This window comes from Acanthaster planci, linkage group LG12 (assembly GCF_054643075.1).
Source record: "Acanthaster planci isolate LZ-2023a linkage group LG12, COTS_SCS, whole genome shotgun sequence".
In the NCBI taxonomy this organism is placed as follows: domain Eukaryota; kingdom Metazoa; phylum Echinodermata; class Asteroidea; order Valvatida; family Acanthasteridae; genus Acanthaster; species Acanthaster planci.
In genome coordinates this window covers 6,915,479-6,941,547 of record NC_141788.1, presented here as the reverse complement: position 1 = coordinate 6,941,547, position 26,069 = coordinate 6,915,479, and the positions used below count along the sequence as shown (strand labels likewise).

Genomic DNA, 26,069 nt, shown 5'->3' with positions numbered 1-26,069 from the left:
ATCATGTTATCCATACTTAATCATTGTGATTAATGGTTTTGTGGATTTCGGGATGTGACATGTTTCATGTAGGACAATCCGGCAGACTTTTCGTTTTTCTTTGACACCTCTCGTCGTCGCACCTGCTACATTGCTCCTGAGCGCTTCATAGAGGCCAGCATGCGACAGTCGGAGACGATAGAGAGTTCGGAATCCATCATAGATGCCGGGGCTGTCAAGAAAGGAGAACTCACCCCACAAATGGACATATTCTCAACCGGGTAAGAAAGTCCCTTTAATGTGGATTTTTGTGCCAAGGTATCGTTATCTTTACCTCTTGTTTGCTGGCAAGTGATTGTTCTGAGAGATTTACATTGTATTTTACCCATGTGCAGTCAGGTGGAGAAAGGCAGTTGATATAAAGCGTCCTGCTTGAAAACACAAAGTTCTGCACCCTGAGTTGAAAGATTTCTTACCGAGCCTTTCTCTGAGCCGTACCTAAGAATGTGCATTCGCCACCTTGTCAACCAACTTCTCCACACTTTCCGTGTTTAACTTGACAATGTATCCTAGGTGTGTCATTGCGGAGCTGTTCACAGAAGGCCATGCGCCCTTTGACCTTTCCCAGCTGCTTGCCTATTGCAGCGGCACCTACAGCCCAGACAACATGCTGAATAAAATTGAGGAGCCTAGCATCAAGGTGAGGATTGTGTACATGTACTCAGCGTGTTAAAGTGAAATCAATCATTATTGCTCGGTTTGCAGGTGCCAAAATAATTTGTCAAGAAATGTGCTAAAAAGCATGTGATTTTTTGATATATGAGAAAATCTGACTTTAATGGGAAGTTGTATTCATTGATAGAGTGTTGTTTTAATCCTTTCAGGCCCTGGTAGAACACATGCTACAAAAGGATCCATCCAAACGTTTATCAGCAGAGGAGTATTTAAAGGAGTGGAGGACCAAAGCCTTTCCCAATGTGTTCTACAGCTACCTCAAGGTCTTCTTGGGAGAATTCGCCGGTATCCCCATCCTCCCCTCAGATGAGAAAATTGCCAGGTACCAGCCGGACTGTAGGGTCAGTCAGCAACTGTTGGTTGATCAGTCGGGGATTTTGCCTAGTACACAGGTTCCATTTTGTGGTTACCAGGCAAAATCCACTAGTGGTTTGTAAATGATCGTCAATCAAACTTGGCGCACAGTTCACTGGTTTTTTATAAACTCAAGTTGATTTGCAGATTGTTAAAAACCATAGCTGTGATCCCAACCAGAGATGCGGCACTAACATCTCAACACCTCATTTAACCGGACACTCCCGCTGAGTGTGTAAATGTGACTCACAGCTCACTTGAGCTCAGTAGTGCCACCTTTTTGTTGTGATTAAAAAGAAATTGTACATGCCTGGTTATAATTTCCATTTCATTCAACACTGCCATGTCGTACCCTTTTCTTCATCTCTAGGTTGAAGAGAGACATGGGTAAAATCATCAAGGCACTGTGCCCGTCTGATGAGAAACAAGATGGCTGTAAAGACAGTGACAATGGCCTTGTTATTGTCTTGTCCCTTGTCACCTCCTGCCTGCGAACTCTCAAGGTGAATATCACACTCATGTAACTTGCAGCTGTGCCTAATCTCATTGCTTTCATGTTTTTGTTGCCAATTTGTAGCCAACCAGGGTCAACCCAATTGCTAATCTTTAGAAAGCCATGGTTGCCTTAATGTGCAAACTCTTGACAGCCAGGGTCAACCCAACTGCAAATTTTAGCAGAGCCAGGGCTGATTAAACCTACCCAAGTGTCACTTTACAGAGTTCCAGAGCTGACACAGTTGGCCTAATTGCCAATCTGTGGATAGCCAAGATTGGCCCAATATGCAATTTTGCAGAGTCTTGGGTCAGCCCAATTGATAATCTCCAAACTGCTGTAGCAAGTTACACCATGTCTTTTACACGTGCTCTTTTGACTATGTGTACAAAGTGCAACAAAAATTGTCAGCAGGATTTGATTTGCTCTTCATGTCCTTTCTCCTGCGTTTTAGTTTTGCATCTCTAAGTTGGCTGGATTGGAGATTCTCTTGATGATCGCTCATCACATACCGGATGATCTCGTCCTAGATCGCATCATTCCACACATGGTAAGGTGTTGGTCTTACTCCACAGAAGCTCGGATACAACTTTTTCGTCATGCACCAAAGGATCGCACCCGGAGTTTTGTTCTTGATGTGAAGGGAATTTTTCCATTGTCAAGGGCACTTTTATTCATACACTCCTTGTCTGTAGGGATAAATCCTTTGACCCGAGGTAGCTCAATGTTCGAGCTCATTCTGCTGAAAACTGATCATCGACCCGCAGTCAGTGCATTGACTGACACATGTGAGCCAGTGTGCTCTAGCTCAAACCAGTCCACACGTCAGGTGTGCCACTTGGCCTCGGATCGGGAGATTTCCTTGCTCTTGACATCGCATTTAGAAATTTAAGACATGTCTTTCCATTGGCTTGTCTTTAAAAGTCCACACGACGTTACCTTCTGTTCTTTTAACATGAAGAGGTGTTTGTCATGATATTACTCGGACCTGTTTTTCTCAGAATTTTAGTGCAAAGCAGAATGAGTGAAAAGACTGGTTAATACTTTCTTCTTTTTTTCATCCTAGCTTCATTTCATCAGCGATCCTTTCCCAAGAGTACGAGCTGAGGCTATCCGTACCCTCAGCCAAACCCTGACCCTGGTCAACTCAGTACCCAGAAGGTCAGCAGGATTCCAAACTAGCTATTCAAACTAATAAGCCTTTTACAAGTTAAAATTGAATGCAATCTGGTACACTGAGTTATCTGATCTGCACATAAACATAACATTTGATTTCTCCAGACTAAAGACCCTGTTGCTGTACCTTATGATTCGGAGCAAGCTTTTGCTCAGCCACCACCATCTCTGGAATGGACTGGTTCCTTTGTGCCTTTGTTATCCATTGAGAACAGTGTATTGAGGCAAGGTATCTCTTATATAACTAAGCGAAAGCTTGCCTCGAATCAGGAGGTATGGCAACAGTGTCTTTAGTATGGAGAATTCAAATTGTTATGTACTCGTGAATTTAAAGAACTCAGTGTACCAGATTTTATTAAAATTCAACTCACAACAGGCTTATTGATATATATCCACAGTTGGTGGGAGCAGCAATCACTAAACAGGAAAGAGGTTGAATTGTGGGTAATAGTGAACTAGTCTGTGTTTATTAAAGCCGAAACAGAGTCGAAAGTATCCAGCTTGCATACTTTTTTTCAAGGATGAATAAAAAAGAGCATAGCTGACAAAATGAGACAATCTTCCGCTACGAGCAGTGCAATGCACTCTCACACAAGTACAAATCAGATAACTTGAAGCAATTTATAATAGAGTCTTTCCAGGACTTGTTTCACAGCTCAATGAGTGGTTAAGACATCTGTACTAGTAAGCAGGAGGTTGTGGGTTCGAGTCCCACCCGAGCAAGGTGACAAGCACCGAGAATACCGTGTTCACGTCTGGAAGGGCAAAACCTGTAATTCAAATCAGTCCAATGAGGTGGGTTTTTTGTTCTTGCATTGCAGTGATGCGAATATTTTCCCAGAGTACATTCTTCCAAACCTGGTAAGTGATTGAACCCCTAAATTAACAGTTGCTTGGAGTAGTTTTATTGCATTCACGATTGTGGCAGTGGTTGGATGTGAACCCGACACCGAGTGAAATTCTGGCTTTGCAGCTTCTCGTTGATTGCCTCTTCACCGCGTTTTGAGTTTGTAGCCCTGACTTCAGATTATGTTCTTCTCTTCTGTGGTTCAGTCTAACCTGCCGCAGGATGAAGTTGTGTTAGTCCGCGTGGCCTACGCTGAGAACATTGCCGTCTTGGCAGAGACAGCCCTTCGATTTCTGGAAATGGTCCAGCTGGATCACACGACGAACCAGGATGCACAGGCAGACTCTGTCCAGGACCCTAATGTCCAGTACCAGGTAACCTGACCAGACATCAGTCGGAAAATTGCTTTAAGTCTGCTTTGGAGAAAATAAACTTCTTTGCAACTTCCATGCCCCCGGCCGAACCTAAATTTGGCTTTCTTGTCTACATCTCTTCACTGCTGAGCCTCAGCCAAAGGAACACACTGGATTTAGACATGGCTCGTTATTCTTACGGTAATTTCAAAATTGGGTCCTGAACCCTTGACGTGCACCATCTCTTTGAAAGTCCTGTGTTTTGTGAAGCATAGAACATTGAATCCTGTGTTACTTCTTTTTTTATCTTGATTCCAGGCCAGTTATGATGATGAACTACAGAATCTTCATGGCATGATTCAACAGAAAGTTGTTACCTTGCTTAGCGACACGGTGAGTGTCCTAGGTCCAGGGGAGATAAAGTTGTACTTCCTTCTTAAACCTATTGTCCACTCCTCAAAACAGTCCAGACAGACAGTTCAGGGGTCAGTGATGCCCAAGCTGACGAATTAGCTAAGCGGCAAAATTATTGCTTAGCCAAAGTGGATGCAATAAGTCTTGCAGCAAAATTCACTTTTGACTGGTATCTGTCTTATTACTTGTTTAGCACTTAAATTGTTTTGTTAAGCAGCATTTCCAATCAGATGTTGCAGATTCATGTCACATGCTCAGAAATTTGCCATTTGACTTCGTCATTTGGCCTTTAAATTTTGTAAGTTTTTTCCATTGAGATTATTTTGGAAATTGTTTCCGTCAGGAGAACATCGTAAAGCAGACTCTGTTGGAGAATGGTATCACCAGGCTTTGCGTATTCTTCGGCCGACAGAAGGCGAATGATGTCCTGCTGTCCCATATGATTACATTCCTCAACGACAAGGTATCAGTTTAAACCAGTCTCATACAAAAAGTGGCTTAATAATGCACGGCCTGTCCCTAAATGTGTCCGAACTGAGAATTTCAAGCACTTTTCCTTAAATTTGTAGATTTTCTTGCTCTTCACTTCCCACCTCAGAGATTCTGCTCAGCTTCTGAGAATGTCCTTTTCCTGGCATCTCTCTTGCATCAAATTGTTTAAGGGATAAGACACTGCTTGAAGACTGAAAATTGTCTTTTTTTTGTATTTCCAGAATGATTGGCATCTTCGTGGCTCCTTCTTTGACAGTATCGTTGGTGTCGCCGCTTACGTCGGTTGGCAGAGTTCATTCATTCTCAAACCCCTCATCCAGCAGGTATTGGTCCTTCACCTACCCTGTGGAACTGTCTAGAAACTGTAGAGTAATTTTTCTTGAATATTGGCTTGCCGTTCTCTAGTACAGGACTTGTGTCTGTGAAAATATGAGTGAGGTTGCGAATGAAGTGCGGTTGAACATTGTTATTAAATTTCATATTCCTTGCATATAGATGCATGTGATGCTACAGACATTGAATATGCATGCCATGTGTTACTACAAAAAATGTTGTTACTCTGTTAAAATATGTTGTCTGTTCGCGCATGTGGTCATTACAATTGCCTAGGCAGGTTGAGTCTAGCTTCTCGTACGAAGAATAGTCAGTCAGCCAGCAGTCGGCATATGTACCGTTTTCCATTTGTTGATTGTCCAGGGCCTATGTGACTCCGAAGAGTTTGTCATCTGTAAGGCACTCACTGCCTTGACCAGTCTGATAGAGCTTGGTCTACTACAGAAGCCGATAATCCTAGACCTGGCCTCTGAGATAGTACCTAACCTCTGCCATCCGGTAAGTCCTAGAGACCAAACATGTTGCCGGGCTGAAAGAGGTAAGTCTGCCACAGAAACCAATAATCCTAGACCTGGCCTCTGAGATAGTACCCAACCTCTGCCATCCGGTAAGTCCTGGAGACCAAACAGGTTGCCGGTCTGAAAGAGCTAAGTCTGCCACAGAAACCGATAATCCTAGACCTGGCCTCTGAGATAGTACCCAACCTCTGCCATCCGGTAATTCCTGGAGACCAAACAGGTTGCCGGTCTGAAAGAGCTAAGTCTGCCACAGAAACCAATAATCCTAGACCTGGTCTCTGAGATAGTACCTGACCTCTATCACACAGTAGATCCTAGTCAGGAGACCAAAACGTATGAATAAATAGAGGTTGCTAGTCCAACAGTGATAGTTCTACTGAACTTGATCAACTTGGACATGGCCTGTGAGATAGTACCTGACCTCTATTACTCAGTGGAAATAAGTAGTGGTTGCTAGTCCAACAGTGATAGTTCTACTGAACTTGATCAACTTGGACATGGCCTGTGAGATAGTACCTGACCTCTATTACTCAGTGGAAATAAGTAGTGGTTGCTAGTCCAACAGTGATAGTTCTACTGAACTTGATCAACTTGGACATGGCCTGTGAGATAGTACCTGACCTCTATTACTCAGTGGAAATAAGTAGTGGTTGCTAGTCCAACGGTGATAGTTCTACTGAACTTGACCACCTTGGACATGGCCTGTGAGATAGTACTTGACCTCTATTACTCAGTGGAAATAAGTAGTGGTTGCTAGTCCAACAGTGATAGTTCTCCTGAACTTGATCATCTTGGACATGGCTTGTTAGATAGTACCTGACCTCTATTACTCAGTAGATCCTAGTCAGGAGACCAAAATTTGTGAATAAGTAGTGGTTGCTAGTCTGACAGTGATAGTTCTATAAAACTTGATCATCTTGGACTTGGCCTTCAATGTAATACCTTTGGCAACCTGTGTAAGTCCTAAAATAGAGACTTGACCACATAAATGAGCACAGGTTGTTAGTCTGATAGATTTGGCTATATTGTTATCTGAGACAACACCTAACCTCTGTCACCTAGTAAGTCATAGATGAGATCTGACTCCGAGTTGGTGACCTTCTCCAGATTTTTTTTCTTTCCAGAATCTGTGGATCAGACAAGGCACAGTGGGTGTATTAGCCATCATCGCCCACAACTTCAACATAGCCGATGTACACTGCAACCTTATCCCACTTCTGCAACCATTTATCAAGCAGCCAATCATACAAGTGGATAAAGAGGTACAGCCAATCACATTACCCTCTCATAGTCTGAAGGTAGATCCCTCCTTAAAGGCCATGGAATGTTTTGGAGTTAACTGAAAGATTGTCCCCATATTTATTTGTTTGTATATTTTTACTGTAAACCCCACCCTCCCTTTACGCAAGATGAATTAACAACACAAAAAATCCAGTGTTCTTCACCCAACTTTCATTTTTTTTCACATTCAGCCAATCCTGCTCAATGTTTTGAAGCCTCCAGTGCCGCGGCCCGTCTTTGACTACGTCTTGAGATCTCCGCTGATCGAGAGCTTGTTTGACAACCTCCAGGACCGTCAGCTGCTGAGGAATCTTTGTCGGCCCGGCCACAAACCCAGCTACAGCCAGTCAGACAATGCTGGCCTCGCACAGGTCTGCTCAAATGACTAAGATGAGGTCATCACATACAAACTTGTATCTGAGTCCACAAACATCAGAAGCCAGTTTGTCTCCAATTCTCCCTGTGGAGTCCAAGTCCTATGTATCAATTCTGAAAATCAAGTTCATATCAGAATAACAGAAGACTTCAATAGCCCCCTCCCCTAAATGGCAAAGACACAATTCCAAAATCTTTGGTTGGCAAATTATTTTTCAACTTCATTGTGATTTTCATGAAATGCAGTGATATCCAATTCCTAATTGAATTGATAGGAATAGGACGTGGGGCATTTAGGGATAATATCTCTCGGTTGTATGAGTCAGTAGTTCATTTTATCTTTTCTCAGCTTCTAAGGAAACTTCAGTCGCAGGGAATGACGGAGGCGGATGAGGATAAGTTGTTGTTGCTGAAGGATATCATGATGAAACAACAACGAGCAAAGTCAAAGTAAGCTTAAGAAACTTTCAGGGTAATCACGTTTTAATTTAGCAATATTTGCCCTTTTTACATGTTACTTTAGTCTGTTTATATGGAGGACAGGGAAAGAAATAAATGTGTGAAAATGATCACAGGGACAAAATCTAGTGATCCCATTATTTCTCTGAGGACACTTTTTTTCTTCCTCTGCAGAAAGCAACAAAATATCGCTGCCCCCCCCCCTCCTGAGATTATGGTTGTGGTTTACAGAATTATTCAGATTGTTCAGACGGGCAAAGACGTCATAAATGGAAAATGTTCTATACCCTGTACACTCTCTACCAGATCAGTAACATGTACCCTGATGGATTCAAATTGCACCTCCCAATTCCACGAACTTGATAGAAGAATGCAGTTGTTGTTTCCTTTTGGGCAGTAAGTCCTGGCCATCTTATCAAAATTGAGTTTATTCCATGCTTCATGTAGGTTTTTTTCTCTTTTTTTTGTAAGTCCCAACGATCAGCCTCCACTGTCCCCAGGCTTGGATAATCCCAACTCTCCAGGGATCATCAACATCTTGGCCTTGGAGAAGGAAGCACCCATTCTGAAATACCACGCCGATCTGATCAAACCGGCCGAGCTGCGATCGGACACCTCGGAAAAAGCACCAAGGAAAGTTAAAAAGAGATCCAGCACGCTGGAACCTCCCATGATGGTCAGTTGAAACATGCCAAGAATTTATGAACTTATTAAAAATTTTTAATCTCCTAGAGGTTCTTCACAAGTTCACAAGTCTGTTCCATTATTCAGTTAGTTCTGAGTTTGATTCTTTTCATTATAAATCCCTCCTTTCCTTTAAAACTTGTCTGCAAAGGCTGCATCGGAATCTGTTGTCTAGAGCTAGGGCTAGGTCTTCATTCCATTGGAAATACGTGGAGATGCGCAGACAATAGACCTAGCCGTAGCTCTTGAAACCTGTTTTGGACATGGCCTAAGTCTTGAAATCCCCTCTTTTGCTTGTAAATTAACAATAGATAGGTTCCTACCTTCCTCCATCTTGCAAAATCCTACAAAGCTTGCTGTTGGATTTTTATAAATTTGAGGGAATTGCTTACTATAGAGAGAGGGCAGAAAGAGTGAAAAGAAACATGAGTGTCTTTTTTCTTTCTTTCAGAATGAGGAATGGAAGAGCATGTTTGGGACCAGTGAGCCAGCCAGGAGTGTGAAACCTTCCCAGCAATCGTCCAGTCCAGTCCACCCAGCCCAAGATGCCATGGCTACCCTCAACCCAGGCACCAAGAACACCCACCAGCCGGGCCAGGGTGGGGGTAAGCCCCAACCCACGGGACTCTCCACCCTGGGGCCCATCTCCATGTCCCAGCTGCAGGCTGCCGCTGACGGCATACCGGAGAAGAAGCCACTGGCTCCCGTGCAAGAGAACCGGCTGCCACCCATTCAGAGTAAGGGTGTTGATTTCATCCAAGATTCTCAGTTGGGAGTGGACTGAAGGAAGGTCGTTAATTCGAAGATCACTCGGAAAGTTCCACTAGAAACACTGGCAGTTTTAACTGGGAAGGCATGCCATTCCCACTTGGACAACCAGGGAAAAGCAGTTGTTATCATCTGGGTATGACTTGCCTGAATACATCATTCTTAGTTGGAGCATTCATACCAACTGGGATTTCTGCCTGTTTGTTGTTGATATGGGCTTTCTAATTTCCTGAAAGAGCTCTCCATAAGCAAGAGAAATTTTTCTCATGGGCAGTGTTAGTATTCTAAGTTACTGTTTAGTCTTATGCTTTTCTCTGGCAGCATTAAAATTGTTTTTTTTTTCACGTACATGTATATTTGTTCATGTCTTTGATAGTGCCATAGCAGCATTTTCATGAAGGCCTACCTATGAAATTGAAATTCCTTAAAATGAAAATAAGAACTAATCTGTTCAATTTGTTACTGCTAGTCTTTCTTACAAGCGCTTTTTCTGTTTGGTTTAGCTCTGGTTGCGACATGCAAGTTGGACCTCAGTCGTCTAGTTGCCCAGAAGCGAGAGCAGTACGCAGCCGACGTGACCCGGAAGACGCTAATCGAAGAAGCAGCCATCGAGACCAAGATTCCACCATCAACATGGAAACCTAAGGGCCTCTTGGTGGCGCACTTACATGAACACAAAGCAGCCGTCAACAGGTGTGTTTAGAAAATTTGTCATTTCATTCATTAGCCTCATTGGTTTTTAGGAAGCAAAACTCAGGATTTATCTTTGGTTAAATATATTTTTAAGTGGCATATTCAATTACATTTAGTGGAGTCCATTAATCAACATCACCATCCAAGACCTGTCACAAAACAAGACACAAGACTAGTCACAAGACAAGTCATTAGACCTGTCACAAGACCAGACATAAGATCAGTCGCAAGACCGGTCACAAGCCCATTCACAGGTCCAATTTGTTGTTCAATTTGATGTTCTGATCTCAAGGCATTTGTCTCTCTGATCTTTCTCCAGGATCCAGTTAAGTCATGACCACATGTTCTTTGCCACCTGCTCCAGTGATGGCACAGTCAAAGTCTGGGACACGTCCAGACTGCTTGGCAAAAGCAACACCAATCGCTCCCGCCAAACCTACAATCGTCAGCCAGGCCGCATCAAGGCTCTGACCTTCTGCCAGTCCTCGCACAGCATCGCCTCGGCGTCAGACGATGGCTCCATACACGTCAACAGGTGCATGAGTCGATCTGTGACTAAATCCTGGAGGCAGGAAAAGAGAACTTTACTCTGGATAAAGATTATATTTTTCAATTTTGATTGTTATGATGCTTCATTTCATTCATAATAAGAACTGATACGAGCCTTCTTGTGTTGTGACGGATTTGATTGAAGGTATCCTAGGAGGGAAATTAACTGATCTCCTTGTTAATTTTCACTGTTTCAAATGACTGTTCCAACTTGTAAGATCTCACACGACTTCAGTGTCTCAACTAACGTCACATGTTGATTTGTTCAGGATTGAGGCTGGCGCCCCACGGTTCAGCCTCCTACACAAAACCAACCTTGACATCCACGAGGAAGGATTTGCTGTCGACGTCACTCACTTTGATACAGGTTGGTGTCAAGACTTGCTCATCAGGAGGACAATATTAACCCGCCAAAATGTAATGTTTGTGCAAATATTGATATTGACTAGTTTTGGCTGATTTCAGCTGACTTCTCAACTTTTGTAAAGTAGTGTTTTGTGAAATCAGCCCAAGTTCTCTGGCAAATCTGTTGCATAGATACAGCAAGAATCTGTCTATCTCCTCGTTTCTTACAACTTCCAATCCATCTTACATGAGACAATAGAATAGACTGACGTAGTCATTGTATGCTTATTTAACAAACATGGTAGCATTGGTCATCATTTCACTCTCATGAGACCACCATGTGACTGTCATGTGACCAACCATTATTGATTTCAGCTGATCAGTCAAATTATTGATAACATATTTGAATAGCTCAGTTCTTTCATTTATTTTGCAGGATCTCAGTCGGTGGTTGCATATGCCACAGTCCAAGGCTACTTAGTAGGTTGGGATCTGAGGGCACCAGGTGTTGCCTGGAGGTTACGCAACCAATTAAAACACGGTGAGCAAATTAAAACCAGGAAAAACTCCAGTTGGTCTTAAACTACATGTAGAGTTGAACATGGAGATGTTGATTATTTTTTTGCTTTTCCTTTGCTTGCTTGAAGGGTTGATCACCTCGTTTGCTGTAGACCCCAATCAGTGTTGGATGGCGGTGGGTACCAGCAATGGCGCACACACCTGCTGGGACCTACGCTTCCAGCTACCCATTACCACCTTGCACCATCCCACAGGTAGGGAATTTTGTTCCTCTTCCCTGGTATGCGTGCATTGATTCCCACACACAAACAGATGCTAAGAGCTGGGTGACCAGTGAAGTGGAAGTGCCCTTCTGGCTGTGTCCAGATTATCCAGATTATTTCAAAGAACATTCCATTATGGAATTATTCCAGGAGATAAAAACGACTCATGTGACTAAAATCTGCTTTGCAGCTTCTCATGTGCGACGGATCAGTCTGCATCCCAGTAACCCTTCCTGGATTATCTCAGCTGTACAAGGCAACAATGAAGTGTCCATGTGGGACATGGAGACCGGGGCCAGACAGTTCACCCTGTGGGCCAGCCCCTCACCGCCTCTCTCCCAGACACAGGTAGCGCTAGATCAGAGTGTATCAAAGGGCTCTCTGAATCACGGCTTTGTCTCTTTTTCGGCTTGAGTTTCAGGGTTATTCCCTTTAGCTTACTGCAGTTCCATTTCTGCTACAGAAGCACCAGCTGTCTTGTAAGTAGTCCAGATTTGAGAGTAAAAATCGCACAAAAATAAACATGCCAACTTCTTGCCGAACAGATGAAGCCAACTCAGAGATGTTGCTCTGATTTGGAAAAAGGCTCTGGTTACCCCCTCCCCGTAACAGGAACGAGGACATCAATGTGAAGTTGTGTAACTGCAGAGAGAGAGGGGGCACACGTATACCCTCTTGATACCCTCTTTGAAATTTTAAAATGTGCACAACTTGTGTTCGAGCCACAGTTCATTTACTTTCAGTGCCCCAAGGAAAAAATGTGTGCACGCGATTGCTCCCTCGGAAATTTCAGCCCAATGACACTATTGGACCAGCTACATTTCTGCTGATATCCTTAGTACCTGCCTATGTGTCATACAGGGAACATGGCAACAGGCAATCGCCTGACTGCTTCTAACTTCTGCTGGTCATTCCTCAGGGACGTGGGTGGGTATTAAAGACAGACATGCGAGAATGCGCAACCCTTGCAGCTTTGCCAAGTTGCAGCTTGGCTTATTTTGATATCATTGTGTTCTTTGTTGAGTAATCAGTTCCCTCACTTTCCTCCTCCGTCTAGACTTCCAACCACGCTGTCCATGGCTTGTATTGCATCCCGTCTAATGAGCATTCACCTAGCTTCCTAACAGCTGGATCGGACCAGCGATTGCGTTATTGGAGTCTGACCAATCCCGAGAACTCCTGCATTGTGGCGGGTTCTGTCAACGATCCAACCACTCAACCCGCTGTCACTTACAAGTAAGAAGCTCCAACTTTAAGTAGAATTTTCCAAAAGTGCGATTGTGGTTTAGAAGTTTTGGGTTGAGTAAATTTTCCCCTCAGTTTGTGTTGTTTGATAGAACGTTTGACTTTTGTTGCAGACGGAGATTAATCGACGGCACAGAGGTGATTATTGAGACCTATGACAAGCACCGCAGCACAGCAAACGTCAGCGAGACTGGACGGCAAGGTACAGAGCAGGTTCCTGTTGGTCACCGTAACGTCATCACAGACATGGGTGTGTTCCTGACATCGCCCAGCAGCGCTGCGGTGGCCACAACATCCCAGGACGGTGTCGTCAAAATATGGAAATAACCTCCTCCTTGTTTTCGCATTGCTGCCAATTTCATGGAGCTGGTAAGCGAAGAATTTTGCCATACATTGTAAATCTTTGCTCAGCGAAAGTGGGTGACCTACTGAACTGTCATGCACTTGTTCACTGCTGCCAACTGGTTCCACGTTGCTTTCAGTAAAGACAGTTGTTTTAACTGGCCATTATTTCTTAGCGTCAGAAAACTGAACTTTTCTGATCCAAACCTATATTCAACGAGAGGTTTTAGGCAAAGAACATTTCCACATGAACATTCATTTTTTTATTTCCATTTTAATTCAATACATAAAAAAAACTGAAAAGTACCACTTACTTTGACACGAATTATTTTCTTGTTTTTAACAGTGGGCAAAATATTTCAAATACCAAATCCTGTGAAGTATGGCATTGTTGCTGTGCAGAGAGGACATTCAACTGACAAAGTCAAAACAAATTCTTGATCTTATAATTCCAAAGTTGGGGATATGTACATAACCAGCTTCTTATCACAGCAGGTTTATGTATTTGGGATACATCTTATTGGTACCTTTGGTGCAGGTGATGTCGATCTCATCCGTTTTAAGCCCTTGTAATATGTTTGAAAATGTGCACTTTCATTCAAACTCTACACTATCTTTGGAATCCAGTCTAGATAGCACAAAATGATTCAAAACATGTTTCCATTCAATTAAAAACATTTTTAGCGATTAATAGGGAAAGTGAACCTTCAGCCAAAAAGTTAGTCCGCAAGATTAACCCCTTGCATTTTTTTAAAAATTTGCAATCTTTATTTGGAGTGAAATTGCAATCTACATGTAAATGACTGCAAATTGTGGAAAAATTCAAAATATGCTGCTTTTATTATAAAACTATTTGAGTGAATCGCAAAAAAGCTAAATTTTGGCCAAAATTTATTTTCCAAGGTTAACCCCTTGTCTTTTCAGTGAAAATGCAATCTGAATGACTGCACAACATTCAAAATATGCCGCCTTTTATTAACAAAACTTTTTTTGAGTAAATTGCAAAAAAGTTAAATTTTGGCCTAAATTTAATTATTTTGCAAGGTTAACCCCTTGTATTTTTTCAAACTATGAAATTTGCTCTTTCGGTTAAATTACCAATTTTATGCTTCCAAAATTCAAAATTTGCTGATTTTCATTCAAAACCAATTTCTGAGTGAATTATAGAAAAATTAGATTTCGTGCCCAAATTTGACTTTTTTGCAAGGCTAACCCCTTGTTGCATATTTTACAAAATATGGAATCTGATTTTTCAGTGAAATTGCGATCTAGATGACTGCAAAACATTCAAAATATGCTGTTCCATTGAAAAATGATTTCTGGTTGAATTGCGAAAGAAGTTAACTTTTGACCCAAATTTAATTATTTTGCAAGGTTAACCCCTTGTATTTTTTTCAAAGGATGCAATTTGTACTTTCAGGTAAATTGCCATCTAGATGACTCCAAAAACATTCCAAAATTTGCCGATTTCCTTTCAAAAATGATTTCTGAGTGAATTGTAGAAAAATTAAATTTCGGCCCAAATTTGACTTTTTGGCAAGGGTAACCCCTTGCATATTTTTCAAAATATGGAATCTGTACCTTCAGATAAATTGCCATCTTGATGACTCAAAACATCCAAAATTTGCCGATTTCCTTTCAAAAATGATTTCTGAGTGAATTGTAGAAAAATTAAATTTTGGCCAAAATTTGACTTTTTGGCAAGGATAACCCCTTGCATATTTTTCAAAATATGGAATCTGTACCTTCAGATAAATTGCAATCTTGATGACTCAAAACATCCAAAATTTGCCGATTTCCTTTCAAAAATGATTTCTGAGTGAATTGTAGAAAAATTAAATTTCGGCCAAAATTTGACTTTTTGGCAAGGGTAACCCCTTGCATATTTTTCAAAATATGGAATCTGTACCTTCAGATAAATTGCCATCTTGATGACTCAAAACATCCAAAATTTGCTGATTTTCAACCAAAAACGATTTCTGAATGAATTGTAGAAAAACTAAATTTTGGCCAAAATTTGACTTTTTGGCAAGGGTAACCCCTTGCATATTTTTCAAAATATGGAATCTGTACCTTCAGATAAATTGCCATCTTGATGACTCAAAACATTCAAAATTTGCTGATTTTCATTCAAAAATGATTTCTGAATGAATTGTAGAAAAATTAAATTTCGGCCAAAATTTGACTTTTTGGCAAGGGTAACCCCTGGCATATTTTTCAAAATATGGAATCTGTACCTTCAGATAAATTGCCATCTTGATGACTCAAAACATCCAAAATTTGCTGATTTTCAACCAAAAACGATTTCTGAATGAATTGTAGAAAAATTAAATTTTGGCCAAAATTTGACTTTTTGGCAAGGGTAACCCCTTGTATTTTTTTCAAAGTGCGAAATCTCTATTTCCATTTGAACTGTTTGTGTTATTGACTCAAACAAGTTCCAAATATGCTTCTGTGCATTCCAGCCCTTTTAAAAAAATGATTTGGTGCCAAGTCAAGTAATAGAAACACTTGCATCAGCAACGGTCCTATCCTTGACCTGCCTTGGCTTGATGGACATCCCACGAGTCTGTTTTTGCAGTTAAACTTCCCTACTGTTTAATAACGAACAGACTTATGTACATAATTGTAAAATAGCCCATCATTGGCAACTGATAGAAATTAATCTTAATAAAACAAAAGAAAACTTGAGAAAAAAGTGTTCTTTGTTGTGAATTAGAGAAAACGTTTCCACCCTCACTTTTTTTGGCTGAAGAATTTTTACTGACAACTGCCAGGCTCCTGATCTTGATAAGTGCTCATTTCCCTGATTTTGCAGCTGCAAGAAATGAAAAGTAGAAACAGATCTTGTGACATAGAGCTTACCAAAAATCAGCCATATCATGGCTACAACAAGTATACTTTTTACATTTGTTTGTAATCTGAAGATGTTAACTTTTGCTGGATAACTCAAAAATATGTTAAACATGAAAGAGAAAACAGTTGATTTGGCCTATTATGCTTAATTCACTGCTCCTAACCCACAAAAAGGAAAAATATTGGCCGTCACCTTGTCACCTGGAAGTGTTTCCTTAACAACATCCAAGCAAATCCCAAGAAGAGGTCCAGATCTGTAGGAAACTGGACCAGAACCCGGTCGTCTCAACCACTCCCCTGTTCTTTTTTAGGCTCCACCCCTTTTCTCACCTCTGGCTTTCATCCTGGTCATGAAGCTGCTGCTCTTGTTCTTACGGAAGCTCTCAAAGGGATCATTGATCTCCATGCCGACGCCGCGGTACATGTCTATCTTGTCACGGACCTCACCTCCCGAGACGGGGTCGACGATGCCTTGCTCCCTCGCTCCAAGACCCTGCCCACCCCAACCTAAACATCCGAGCAAAACATTGAAGAAATGCAGTGAGTTCTCTGCAAAACATTCTTCGCTGAACTCTGCAATACACCTCGGCACTGATTGCTACCATGTGTGCTTTCCTAAGATGATTGGTGGTCCGAGGCCCCGCCCCCCATTGGCTCCACAGGAAGGGGCACATATGAACAAAGCATGACGTCATCAGAACATAAACCTATCAAGTTTTTATTCTCTTAAAAATTTCTTTCGGCTTGGGAGTCGCATGTTTTAGGCATTCTGAGGTATTGTAGAAACATCATGCCGTAAGGTAGTAACTGCACTGTGTTGTAATGACAGCCACAGAGAATCCCAACACTACAATTTATCAACGTGGTGACCAATTCTGGTGTCACTCTGTGTAGTAGAGAACAATTTTGAGAAAGCAAGGTTTAAAGTTTAGATATTTACCCATTTTCTTCATGAGCAAAGCTCCCTTGTTTTCTTCACCTAGCCTGGTGTTGGTGTTGGTTTGGTAAAATGGTTGTCTGTAGAGAAAAATATCAAACAAGAAAATGGTTTAGAGAATTAGTTCTATCAAACTGCTTCGTTTAATTTGTGTTACAATAAGAGAACTTCATAGACTTGCATTCCAAAGTCTGGTGACGGACTCCGGGATCGTTCTCTCCGCCTCCGTGGGGGTGTGCGAGAACGTGACCTGGATCTCGACCGGTTCCTCCTGCGCGGGGGCGGGGATCTAGAGTTGCTCCGCCTCCTGTAAGGGGGTGACCTGGACCGTGAGCGGGACGGAGAGACTGACCGACGGCGGCGAACCGGTGACTTGGAACGGGAACGTGATCTGGACTTGGACCTGCGGTGAAGAAGAAGATTCAAGGTTTGAAATATGCCGTTACAATAATAGCAAATCTGGTGGCAGCTGTGACACTATCACTAGTAAGCTGCAGTGGCCCCCAGCAATGGTGGTAAGCACTGTGATAGCTATTGTATGGAGCCACTGTTTCATGGCAGTCGCTCTATACAAAGACTGACAAAGTGCTTTCTGCCATTAAAGGGGGCCATCAGGAATGCCCAGTGACATGTCACTGGATTCGTCTATATCACTCCTTCTGTCAGGAATGCACAAGGAGGACTGAAGCAATCTAGTCTGGTGCTGGGTGTGATCACCAACTCAAAGATAATTAAAAACAACGTTGATATACGGGCATGAGACCAAGATGGCTGCGGCATCTGTGATTTTAGCAGGGCTTGAATCTCTGAATCTTGATCAGTAAGTCTGTCATTGATTCACTGGCACCAGAACCGGCCTCACAAATGCAGGGAACCGGCGTTGGGATCACTGACGGAGATCAAAATCAGCGTGAAACAAGCCTTGTGTCTACCTGTATCTTCTCCTGGACCTCTGTGCGTCTTCCTCCAGACGCGGGGATGGTGATCGGGACGATGAGCTGTCACGACGGATCGGTGAGGGAATGTGGACTTTCCTCTGTACCCCCTCATGTTCCAACCTCTCCTTCTTCAGTTTGGAATATTTCTGCTTGGCCTTGAAGAACTCAAACAGCCCATTTTGCTCCCAACCCTCGCTGGAACGATCCAAACATTATCCGTTACAGTTTAACGTCAATAACCTTTGTAGAACTTTTCACAATGAAACCTCAACCCCAAACAAGTTATGACGTGTACAGTCACCATTCTGATTCAAATTAAAGGTATTGTTTTGCAACATAGCATTCCGGTCATGTATTGGCACCATGCACAACTGCTGAGGGCGCTATACAGCCTGCCGACAGCCAATGGTAGCCACCATCTGCAATTAATTTACTGGTCTGTGTAAACTGTTGAATTAAAGTTCATTGCCAGTTCAGCAAATGTAAACACACTAATGGGACCTCTGCGGTTTAACTTCCACCATTACGGGGTCTTGATGTACACTGATCCACTGATCTCGTCACACTTCAGGGCATTAAGGGAGGGGGGTCTTGAAACGGAACTTTTGTGTACCTGTTTCTTGGTGCTTCTCTTGACGGGGGTGCATAGAAGGCCTCGACAGCTGCCAACAGTCTCTTGCTGGGGGGCTGTGGAGGAGGTAATCGGATGTCTTCAGGGTCCAACGGTTCGTACTCGGTGTCTTCAAGCTGTGATTGCCAACAAAAATGAAAACATCGCTTACATGAGCAAAGTTTATGAATAACTCCTCTTTCAAAACAGCAGTTCTTAACTAGTGCCAGGAAGTCAGTTTAGCCTATTCAGAACTTACAAATTGAAACTTTTTGAAATTTATTACACCCTATTGCTTAGTCTCAGTACTTCAGAATTTTTTTTCTCAGAGAGACCCAATTGGAGTACGTACCTCATGAGATCCCAAAATACCACTTTAAATTGAAAATAGAAGGCTTTAATTTCAGACTGGTTCAGGATATGTTTGAATAAATCTTTTCTCCCTGTGATATCTGTCAATGTTGATAGGTGTCCAAAACAAGGGAAAAGATTGCCATACCTTGACGAGCGGAGCCATGAGACCAGCTGGAAGGTCGAAGTAGGGCACCTCGGGCATGAGGGATGGGTCGTTAGGATCCAGCGGCATGATCTCCATGTCCGGCGGGAGCACATTGGGGTTGAAGTCTGGCGGAAAATCTTGAGGGAACTCGTTGAAGCCGGGCGGAGGCTTGGAGAAGTCCGGCATCGGGGGTATAGGCCCCCGGGGATGGTTAGGCGGATGGAGCATGGGCATCGGGGGCGGCATGCCTGGCTGAGGAGGGGGGAAATTTGGAGGCGGCAAACCTGCAAGAAAGGCCAAAATTATACCTTTTATCAACAATCTTACTGGGGACTTGACAAGCATGCTATCTCAGGGGTGTTTTTACTTCATAAGTGTCAAACTCTAACGCAACTGCATGACATGCAGAAGATAACGAACACTGCATTCACTCCAAGCAAATCAGTGATATGTGTGATTTATAACAATTAGCCAGCACTGAAAATCCATTTGATGACAGCTTGTTTCTTTGCCAGAAACACCAGTCACAGAGTTTGATCGTCACCTACCCGGTTGGAAGGGCACCCTGGGTATGCTTCCAAAGCCTGGCGGGGGCACAGAGGGATCAAAGTTGGGGAACATGGTTGCCATGGCAGCTGGATCAATGGGAACTGCAACAACATAATAACAATCAAAGGTTTATAAGATTTGATAAAAAAACCAATCATGACCAGAATGGCATCTTCCAACGAATCAGACAGGTGTAACAGGTGTTAGGGGATGTAAACTTGACAAGACTGACATTCTTCAGAGGTAACTCACGACGGGTGTTAGCCTCAAACTTCACCTGAATCCACAGTAAATGTACTTCATTCTGCAATACTGTACTGAAATCAAATACTATTTGGATTATTGGATACCTGATGACATGCTCAAGCCATTCTGAGAGAGCATACTGAGAAGTCTTGGATGTTAGAGTCGCTTGGAGGTCATTGAACTGACATTCTTGGCAATTTTTTTTCTAGAAAAATCCTGGAATCGTCCAAAATGCTCCATTGAGTAAGAATCCTGTGGGACACTCTTTTGTTACAAACCTACATGGAGTAAGTCCTGTATAAATTTGTAGTGGCTAAGCTCAACCTTCCTTGATCCTACAAAATCCTCCAGATCCTCCTGATGGATTTTGAAGGATGTGGGAAGGTTGAGGATCATGTGGGGATTCTATGAGTACCTACCTGGTGGCATACCAGGCCCTGAGGATACCGACCCTGGTGCTCCAGGAATTATCCCAGGCATACCTCCTGCTCCTGAGAATAAAACGTAGATAAAAACTGTCTAGACCGGTCTAAAACAAGGTTCAAAATTTAATTTACTGGATCTGTACTGGTAGTCATGGGTTCGAGTCCCACCCAAGTCAGCTTATGAATGTATTTGCAAGCTCTGGGACAAACACCAAGTATACAGTGTTATAATATACATGTTGGTGTAAGGGCAAAACCCATTATTGAAGTACATCTTGTAATGGATGTTACAAGTTGTCTAAGGACCTGGAGTGGGATTCGAACCCACGACCTCCTGCTTCCTAGTGCAGATGTCTTTATCTTTCAAACATCAGGATTAATGGGTTGGCTGGTTGGTTCTGAAGATCAGCCAGTACTGAGAGCACACATTACTTACAAGAAGTGATTTGGATTTTGGTAAGCTCATATAGCCAAGCGTAACCTTTCTTATGCTTAGCAAGTTTGTAAAACTGAATGTTTGTATCTGTTGAGTTGAATTGGACCTACCCATCATGGACATGCTAGCTGGGGGCAGGTTGTTCCCTGGCATGGATGTGTTGACATCGTTGCCATCAGGTCCTTGATCATCAGCTTCCTGCAAGCAACGAGGGAACAGGTGGAATGTTCAGTCAATATGTCAAATGTTAGAGAGTTCATTCCGATGCAAACATTTCCTGCTATCTCAAACCTCACAACGATTTCACCTAAAAAAATTAAGGCCTTTTCCAAGGCTTTCAGGGATTCTCATTGAAAATTCCTTAGCTATTGTGGAGTTCCAAATATAAACGACTTCTGCTGGAGGCTGGGCACTCTAGGAGGTCGGAGTATGGCTCATAGGATAGGAAAAAAATCCATTTGATATTTTTCTGATAAATTACTTCAAAGACATTTTCTGGGATTTCAAGGTATAAGAGAAAACTATAGATTTTTTTCCGTTAGCCCTCTATATCGGAGAAAAAATTCTGGGAAGAAAATTACCCCCATCTTAAAATATGTAAGCACTCTGTCCACATCTTTTCAAACACTAGCAATACTGCAATTCTAAAGACAGAGCTACAATCCATCTTAGATATAAGGGATTCATTAATCCTTTTTGGCTGACATTTCTGTTTACCTGTCTGGCTTCAACTGTGCTCTGGTCGTTGCCGGTCAACTTATCGAGACGTGCATCCAGGCCTTGAATCATCGAGTTGACATGATCCACAAACTCGTCATGTTGCTTCTGCAGTCTGGACAGCTGTTCAGCGATGCCCTCTCGGACATGAGATACCACCTCCGAAAATTGCTCTAGCTGACCGGCCTGAAATGGAGAAGGCAAAAGACGTGTGATGGCAGGGATATGGAAGAGACGCAAACATTGGCGTGATTTCTCTTGAATTGTAATGGCGCTGAATAATGAAGTCACAAGGGGAGTAATGCCGTTGAATTGTGGTCTCTGGTCCTCAAACTCAACATCTTGAAGGTAATTCTGCATATTGTGGATCTGAGTCCAGCCCGAGGTACCGTTACTTCTTTCCTTCCATAAATGGATGGACACCTGCATGGCCAGAGTTGGTCAGTGAGTTTGAAAACTTCTCCAAAGGAAGCCCGAGATGGACTTTGATCATAGGTAGTGATGATGTCACATCTTGACAGCCAATTATTTTAGCAATGGTTGTCAGAACTGAAAATAATGACAAAATTATGCCGCCCCCTAGTCACACTCAAACTATTCATGCAAGTTCTGTGTTTGCTATGGAAAGATTTTTCAGAAATGCTGACAAATGTTTACCTTAAAAGCTGACATGGAGCTCTCCGGGTTCTTCAATGCTATCATGACATCATCACCAAAGTACTTGTTCGTTTCCCACAGTTTGAGAACCTGTCAAAAAATATAGGCATGACACAAGAGGTCAGTGGAGCCAGTCCAAGAACAAATGAGAAATGTTCATTACAAAAATTGTGGGCGCAAGAAGTGAAAATCACAGATTGTTAGATAGGGCCAAGAGTTACTCAGGAAATTCTGACGAGTATTTCTGGAAACACTCAAAATGAGCAACTCAAGAGGGTAGTGCAATGGGTCATTGGTCTAAACAATGCCACTTTTCTGACCGAGGTTTCGCAACTTTTTCCCTTACTGTCATTTTGACTCACATGCTTACGACATAAAATTTGAAAATTAACAAGTCCAGAACTATTGAAGAAACAGAATATTTTGCAAAACTGAGAAAGCACCGTGCATCCAAGAATGCAAATGTGGTTAACAATTACTGCCCTCTCAGAGAGTCTTTAGTGATTGGGGAAACATCACTGACTGCTGTCAAGAGAAAGAATGAAAGCAATATCAACTGCAATGACATTTCTGCCATAACAGAACTGGTCTTGATCGTACAGTCATCATCCAGATTCATGTGGATACATCAAAACACATCCTTACAGTCTGCAATTCAATACTTTTTCCCTTCAAAACATGACTACCTTCTCCAGTTTCTTTTTCTTTTCCTCGTCGGCGCTGAGGTACGTCGAGCAGAAGATGGGCCCGACCACTTGGCCTAACGCTTGCTGGAGATTACCGGCACCGCGCCGCATACTAGGAAATAATTTTAAACAAAACATCAACTGTTATGAACTCAGAAACAACCTGCGCATCAAATCAGGTAGGGCAGTGAATAACATGGCAGCTCGATCTTTTGTTCCGAGCTCGGTTGTTTGTTACAAAGCCCATTTCCTTTTGAATGATTTCGGGCACCCCGGCCATATGCATATACGGCCAACGTTTCTGGTACCGGTGCTCAGTGATTAAGAGTTCCACTCAGAGTACCACAGGACCTAGCAATGAAAAGATTGTCCAATATACCATCCTTAGGGAGCGTTTTTTTCAGAATGTTTAATTTAAAACACCTTGTTTTTATTCCAGTGTTGGTGACCTGCAACTGGGAACAATGGAACAGTGCCTCGGAGTGGTCTCCGCACAAAATGGACCATTTCCACGATGCAGGAACATTCTGATGGAAAGCTAATGTTCCAGAGGGAACCATCCAACAGAGCACAATTGTTCCAGACTTTTGAGACATTTCCTTAAGACTGGAACTACACTTTCTTACAACCCGAGTTAGAAAGGACCTAACATACGTGCTTGTTTGGGTGGGCTTACCAGTGATGAGTGACATCGTTGATGAGATAGATCAGATGTAGCTTGGCCTCAAAGGGAGTTCCAAGGGGTATAATCTTATGCAGGAGATAATGAGCTATCAGTAGGCAGTGCTTGTCAGACTTGGCCCAGGAAAATATCCAGAGCTTTCCGTTCTGTTGATGAAAAAAGTCAACTTCAACATTTCACAGAGATTTGCAATGGCTCTTTTTCACCTGGTAACAAAACTGGGAGTGTATTCTGTTCTCCTGTTAGGTTTGGGTTAAAATCTGGCTTATGTAACCCATCAGTCGTTACCGATATTGCATCTTTGGTGCAGGAATCAATGATGGTCTGAAGCCTGGTGTCAAAATCTCCGATATCCACTTCCAGCTCCTTCGCTAGATTTTGGATCTCTTGATTTTGAGCGGACACGATGCCCAACTCAATCTGCTCCTGTCCATTGAGAAAAAAATCAAAAGAAATATGAGTTACCATGCAATAGAGACTCTCAAGACTTGGAAATCGCCAGTCGAGAAACAACAAAATTGGAAAAATTGCAATGTAAATATGATTTCTTTCTACGAAAAAGGCACTATCATACTCAGGAATTTTCAATTCAAAAGGGAACAAATCAAACACCATCAATCTTCCTTAATGACTTGAAAACTACCAGAATGTGCCAATCTGGGGAAGAAACACTAATTTAGGAGAGACAAAACTTCAAGTTTTGTTTGATTACATTTTTTCTGTCATGACCCATAGACTTTGTGCACAAGGTCTCAGGTGGTGGCTGAGTATGGCGATCTTTCCCAATGAAATTTCTGGTTGGTAAAAACTGGTTACCAGAGAGTATCGCATGAGATTAAGTGCCTGTGACTGGTTTCCCACCAATGATTTGAAAAGAAGGGAATTCTGCTACACAGGTTTTCAAACTTCAAAGTTCCTAACATGGTAAGTTGCTCTTGCCTGCTGCTGGAGAAGAAAAACTTCATGTTGCTTCTGTAAGTTCTCCTCGCTCTCTTTGATCTGTGCCTTTAATTGCTCTCGCTCCCCCAGGATCTGCTGCTGTTCTTGTTCCAGTTGCTCTTTCTCCTGCTGTTCCTTCAGTAGCTGGTCTTGCTTCTCCTTCTCGGCTTGCAGCTGCTGTTGCATGTGCTGCTGCTGAAACTGCAGTTGTTGTTGTTGCTGCTGCTGCTGCTGCTGTAAAGCTGGGTGGTGTGGTGGGGCCAGCGGCTGGGATGGGTGCGGCATGGGCGGGGGAGGTTGGGGCTGTGGGTGTGGCTGGGGCTGCGGCTGCTGCCAGGGAGGCGGGGCCATCTGCGGGGGTGGCTGTTGCATCTGCGGTGTTGGCATCTGCGGCGGCATCGGCAGGGGGTGTTGTTGCTGCTGCTGCCAGGGCGCAGACTGGATAGACTGCTGGGTGATGACATCCTGAATTATAGCCTGTTGCTGAGCTAGCTTTTCTTTACGTTGTCGCATGACTGAAATGATCAAATAAAATATGGTTATAGAGTGACTCTGACAGATGTGCTTTCAACAAACTTTAGCAAGGTAGACAAAAAATGGAATTTTGCAGTGTTTTGCATTTGAAGTGATTCTTTCTTGAAGTATTCACTAAGAACCACCCAACATCCATCAAAATGGAACATGACACAGACATCAAATATCATATCCAGAACTAAAACATCAAGACCAACGTATCTTAATGGAAGCCTAGCTATGCAGACCTAATCTGACAAACTCAGACAAGAACAGGAGGTTGATATTCAAGGATGGGTTCGAGTAAAGTTGGCAAGCACTGAAATATATGAAACTCACTTTGTTGCTCAGTTGCAACTTTACACTGGTAGTAGTTGAAGTGCTCTCCTCCATACAGGAAGTTGAATTTAGGGTTGTTCATCTGCTTGTGTTTCGTCATCTTTTCAAACTCTGGTCCATTCCTAGCCACAAAGTTGGCCAGCTTGTCAATGATGTTCTTCAGTTCAGGATCTGAATTTTCACCCAAAAATAATTGAAGAAAAAAAATCATAACTAGGCTAATCCAAGTAGTCAATTAGCCAGTTGAAATAAATCAGAGTCAAGAAAGCAAAGTGCTGAAAAATACAAAATGCATTCAAAGAAATACAGGCCTAGGGCCTATTTGGAAAAGGAGACCTTCAATTTACAATCTTGTGCCCAGTTTCCGGACAGTACGCTTTGAATTTCCGCGCAAATGGATTCGGACTTAAAGTTTATACATAAATTTTTTACATGATTTTGTATTTCAGATTATGTCTTAAATGACTGTAACAAACACTTTAAAATACAAGCGAAGACAACCATCAACACTAGTCACTTCTTGAGAAAATGCGCGAACGGGCTGACCATGCTGACATGGCTGGCGTGACGGGTGCGCCAAATTGGTACAACGCGCGTTAACAATTCGGTAATTAGGCTGAATTTACGTTGCTTGTTGCCAGTAAAATCGATCAGTAATTTTCACAAAGCATAACTCACCGTCTGGGGCGATTGGCTGATTATCCATCGTGGGAAACTTGAGCACAATAACCTATTTTTATTGGTGATATTTCCCCACTTCTCGCAGCCAACGCGACGCGAACCCAGTCCCCAACTGTTTTGCGCCCTCTATTGACATGATTAG

General features: G+C 42.6%; 2 protein-coding genes across 5 annotated transcripts in view; one reads left to right on the top strand and one right to left on the bottom strand.

Moving 5' to 3' along the window:
• The window catches only part of LOC110977764 (phosphoinositide 3-kinase regulatory subunit 4-like), a 19,747-nt gene extending 3,832 nt beyond the window's left edge, over positions 1-15,915 (top strand). The window contains exons 6-31 of one of the 2 annotated variants that reach the window (XR_015427323.1): positions 73-260; positions 553-679; positions 864-1,036; positions 1,439-1,571; positions 2,016-2,111; positions 2,628-2,722; positions 3,559-3,598; positions 3,791-3,958; positions 4,256-4,330; positions 4,695-4,814; positions 5,065-5,166; positions 5,540-5,674; positions 6,819-6,956; positions 7,167-7,346; positions 7,700-7,800; positions 8,281-8,485; positions 8,945-9,230; positions 9,765-9,954; positions 10,274-10,489; positions 10,773-10,870; positions 11,285-11,389; positions 11,496-11,621; positions 11,821-11,978; positions 12,688-12,866; positions 12,989-14,261; positions 14,592-15,915. Coding sequence is in view for 1 of the 2 variants with exons in the window: in XM_022232187.2 (XP_022087879.2) it covers positions 73-260; positions 553-679; positions 864-1,036; positions 1,439-1,571; positions 2,016-2,111; positions 2,628-2,722; positions 3,559-3,598; positions 3,791-3,958; positions 4,256-4,330; positions 4,695-4,814; positions 5,065-5,166; positions 5,540-5,674; positions 6,819-6,956; positions 7,167-7,346; positions 7,700-7,800; positions 8,281-8,485; positions 8,945-9,230; positions 9,765-9,954; positions 10,274-10,489; positions 10,773-10,870; positions 11,285-11,389; positions 11,496-11,621; positions 11,821-11,978; positions 12,688-12,866; positions 12,989-13,202 (3,648 nt within the window). In the remaining variant the exon portion in view is untranslated. Of the gene's footprint in view, positions 1-72; positions 261-552; positions 680-863; positions 1,037-1,438; positions 1,572-2,015; positions 2,112-2,627; positions 2,723-3,558; positions 3,599-3,790; positions 3,959-4,255; positions 4,331-4,694; positions 4,815-5,064; positions 5,167-5,539; positions 5,675-6,818; positions 6,957-7,166; positions 7,347-7,699; positions 7,801-8,280; positions 8,486-8,944; positions 9,231-9,764; positions 9,955-10,273; positions 10,490-10,772; positions 10,871-11,284; positions 11,390-11,495; positions 11,622-11,820; positions 11,979-12,687; positions 12,867-12,988 lie in introns of both variants that reach the window. The other variant, XM_022232187.2, reaches the window with a different exon arrangement.
• Positions 13,458-26,069, bottom strand: cherp (calcium homeostasis endoplasmic reticulum protein). Of its 3 annotated transcripts, XM_087143874.1 has the most exons (18): positions 25,925-26,069; positions 25,247-25,417; positions 24,377-24,909; positions 23,744-23,881; positions 23,450-23,601; positions 22,774-22,885; positions 22,088-22,177; positions 21,431-21,616; positions 20,824-20,911; positions 20,272-20,343; positions 19,606-19,707; positions 19,058-19,341; positions 18,562-18,695; positions 17,943-18,143; positions 17,192-17,413; positions 17,014-17,090; positions 16,404-16,580; positions 13,458-16,035 (listed from the first exon to the last, which is right to left on the bottom strand). In XM_087143874.1, exons 1-18 carry the CDS (start codon positions 25,950-25,952, stop codon positions 16,016-16,018), a joined length of 2,787 nt encoding a protein of 928 aa, XP_087000000.1. In that variant the 5' UTR covers positions 25,953-26,069; the 3' UTR covers positions 13,458-16,015. The 3 variants fall into 3 exon arrangements, with proteins under 3 accessions (XP_087000000.1, XP_086999999.1, XP_022087763.2); XM_087143873.1 differs by lacking the exon at positions 13,458-16,035 and having other exon boundaries at positions 16,366-16,580; XM_022232071.2 differs by lacking the exon at positions 13,458-16,035 and having other exon boundaries at positions 16,366-16,580; positions 24,395-24,909.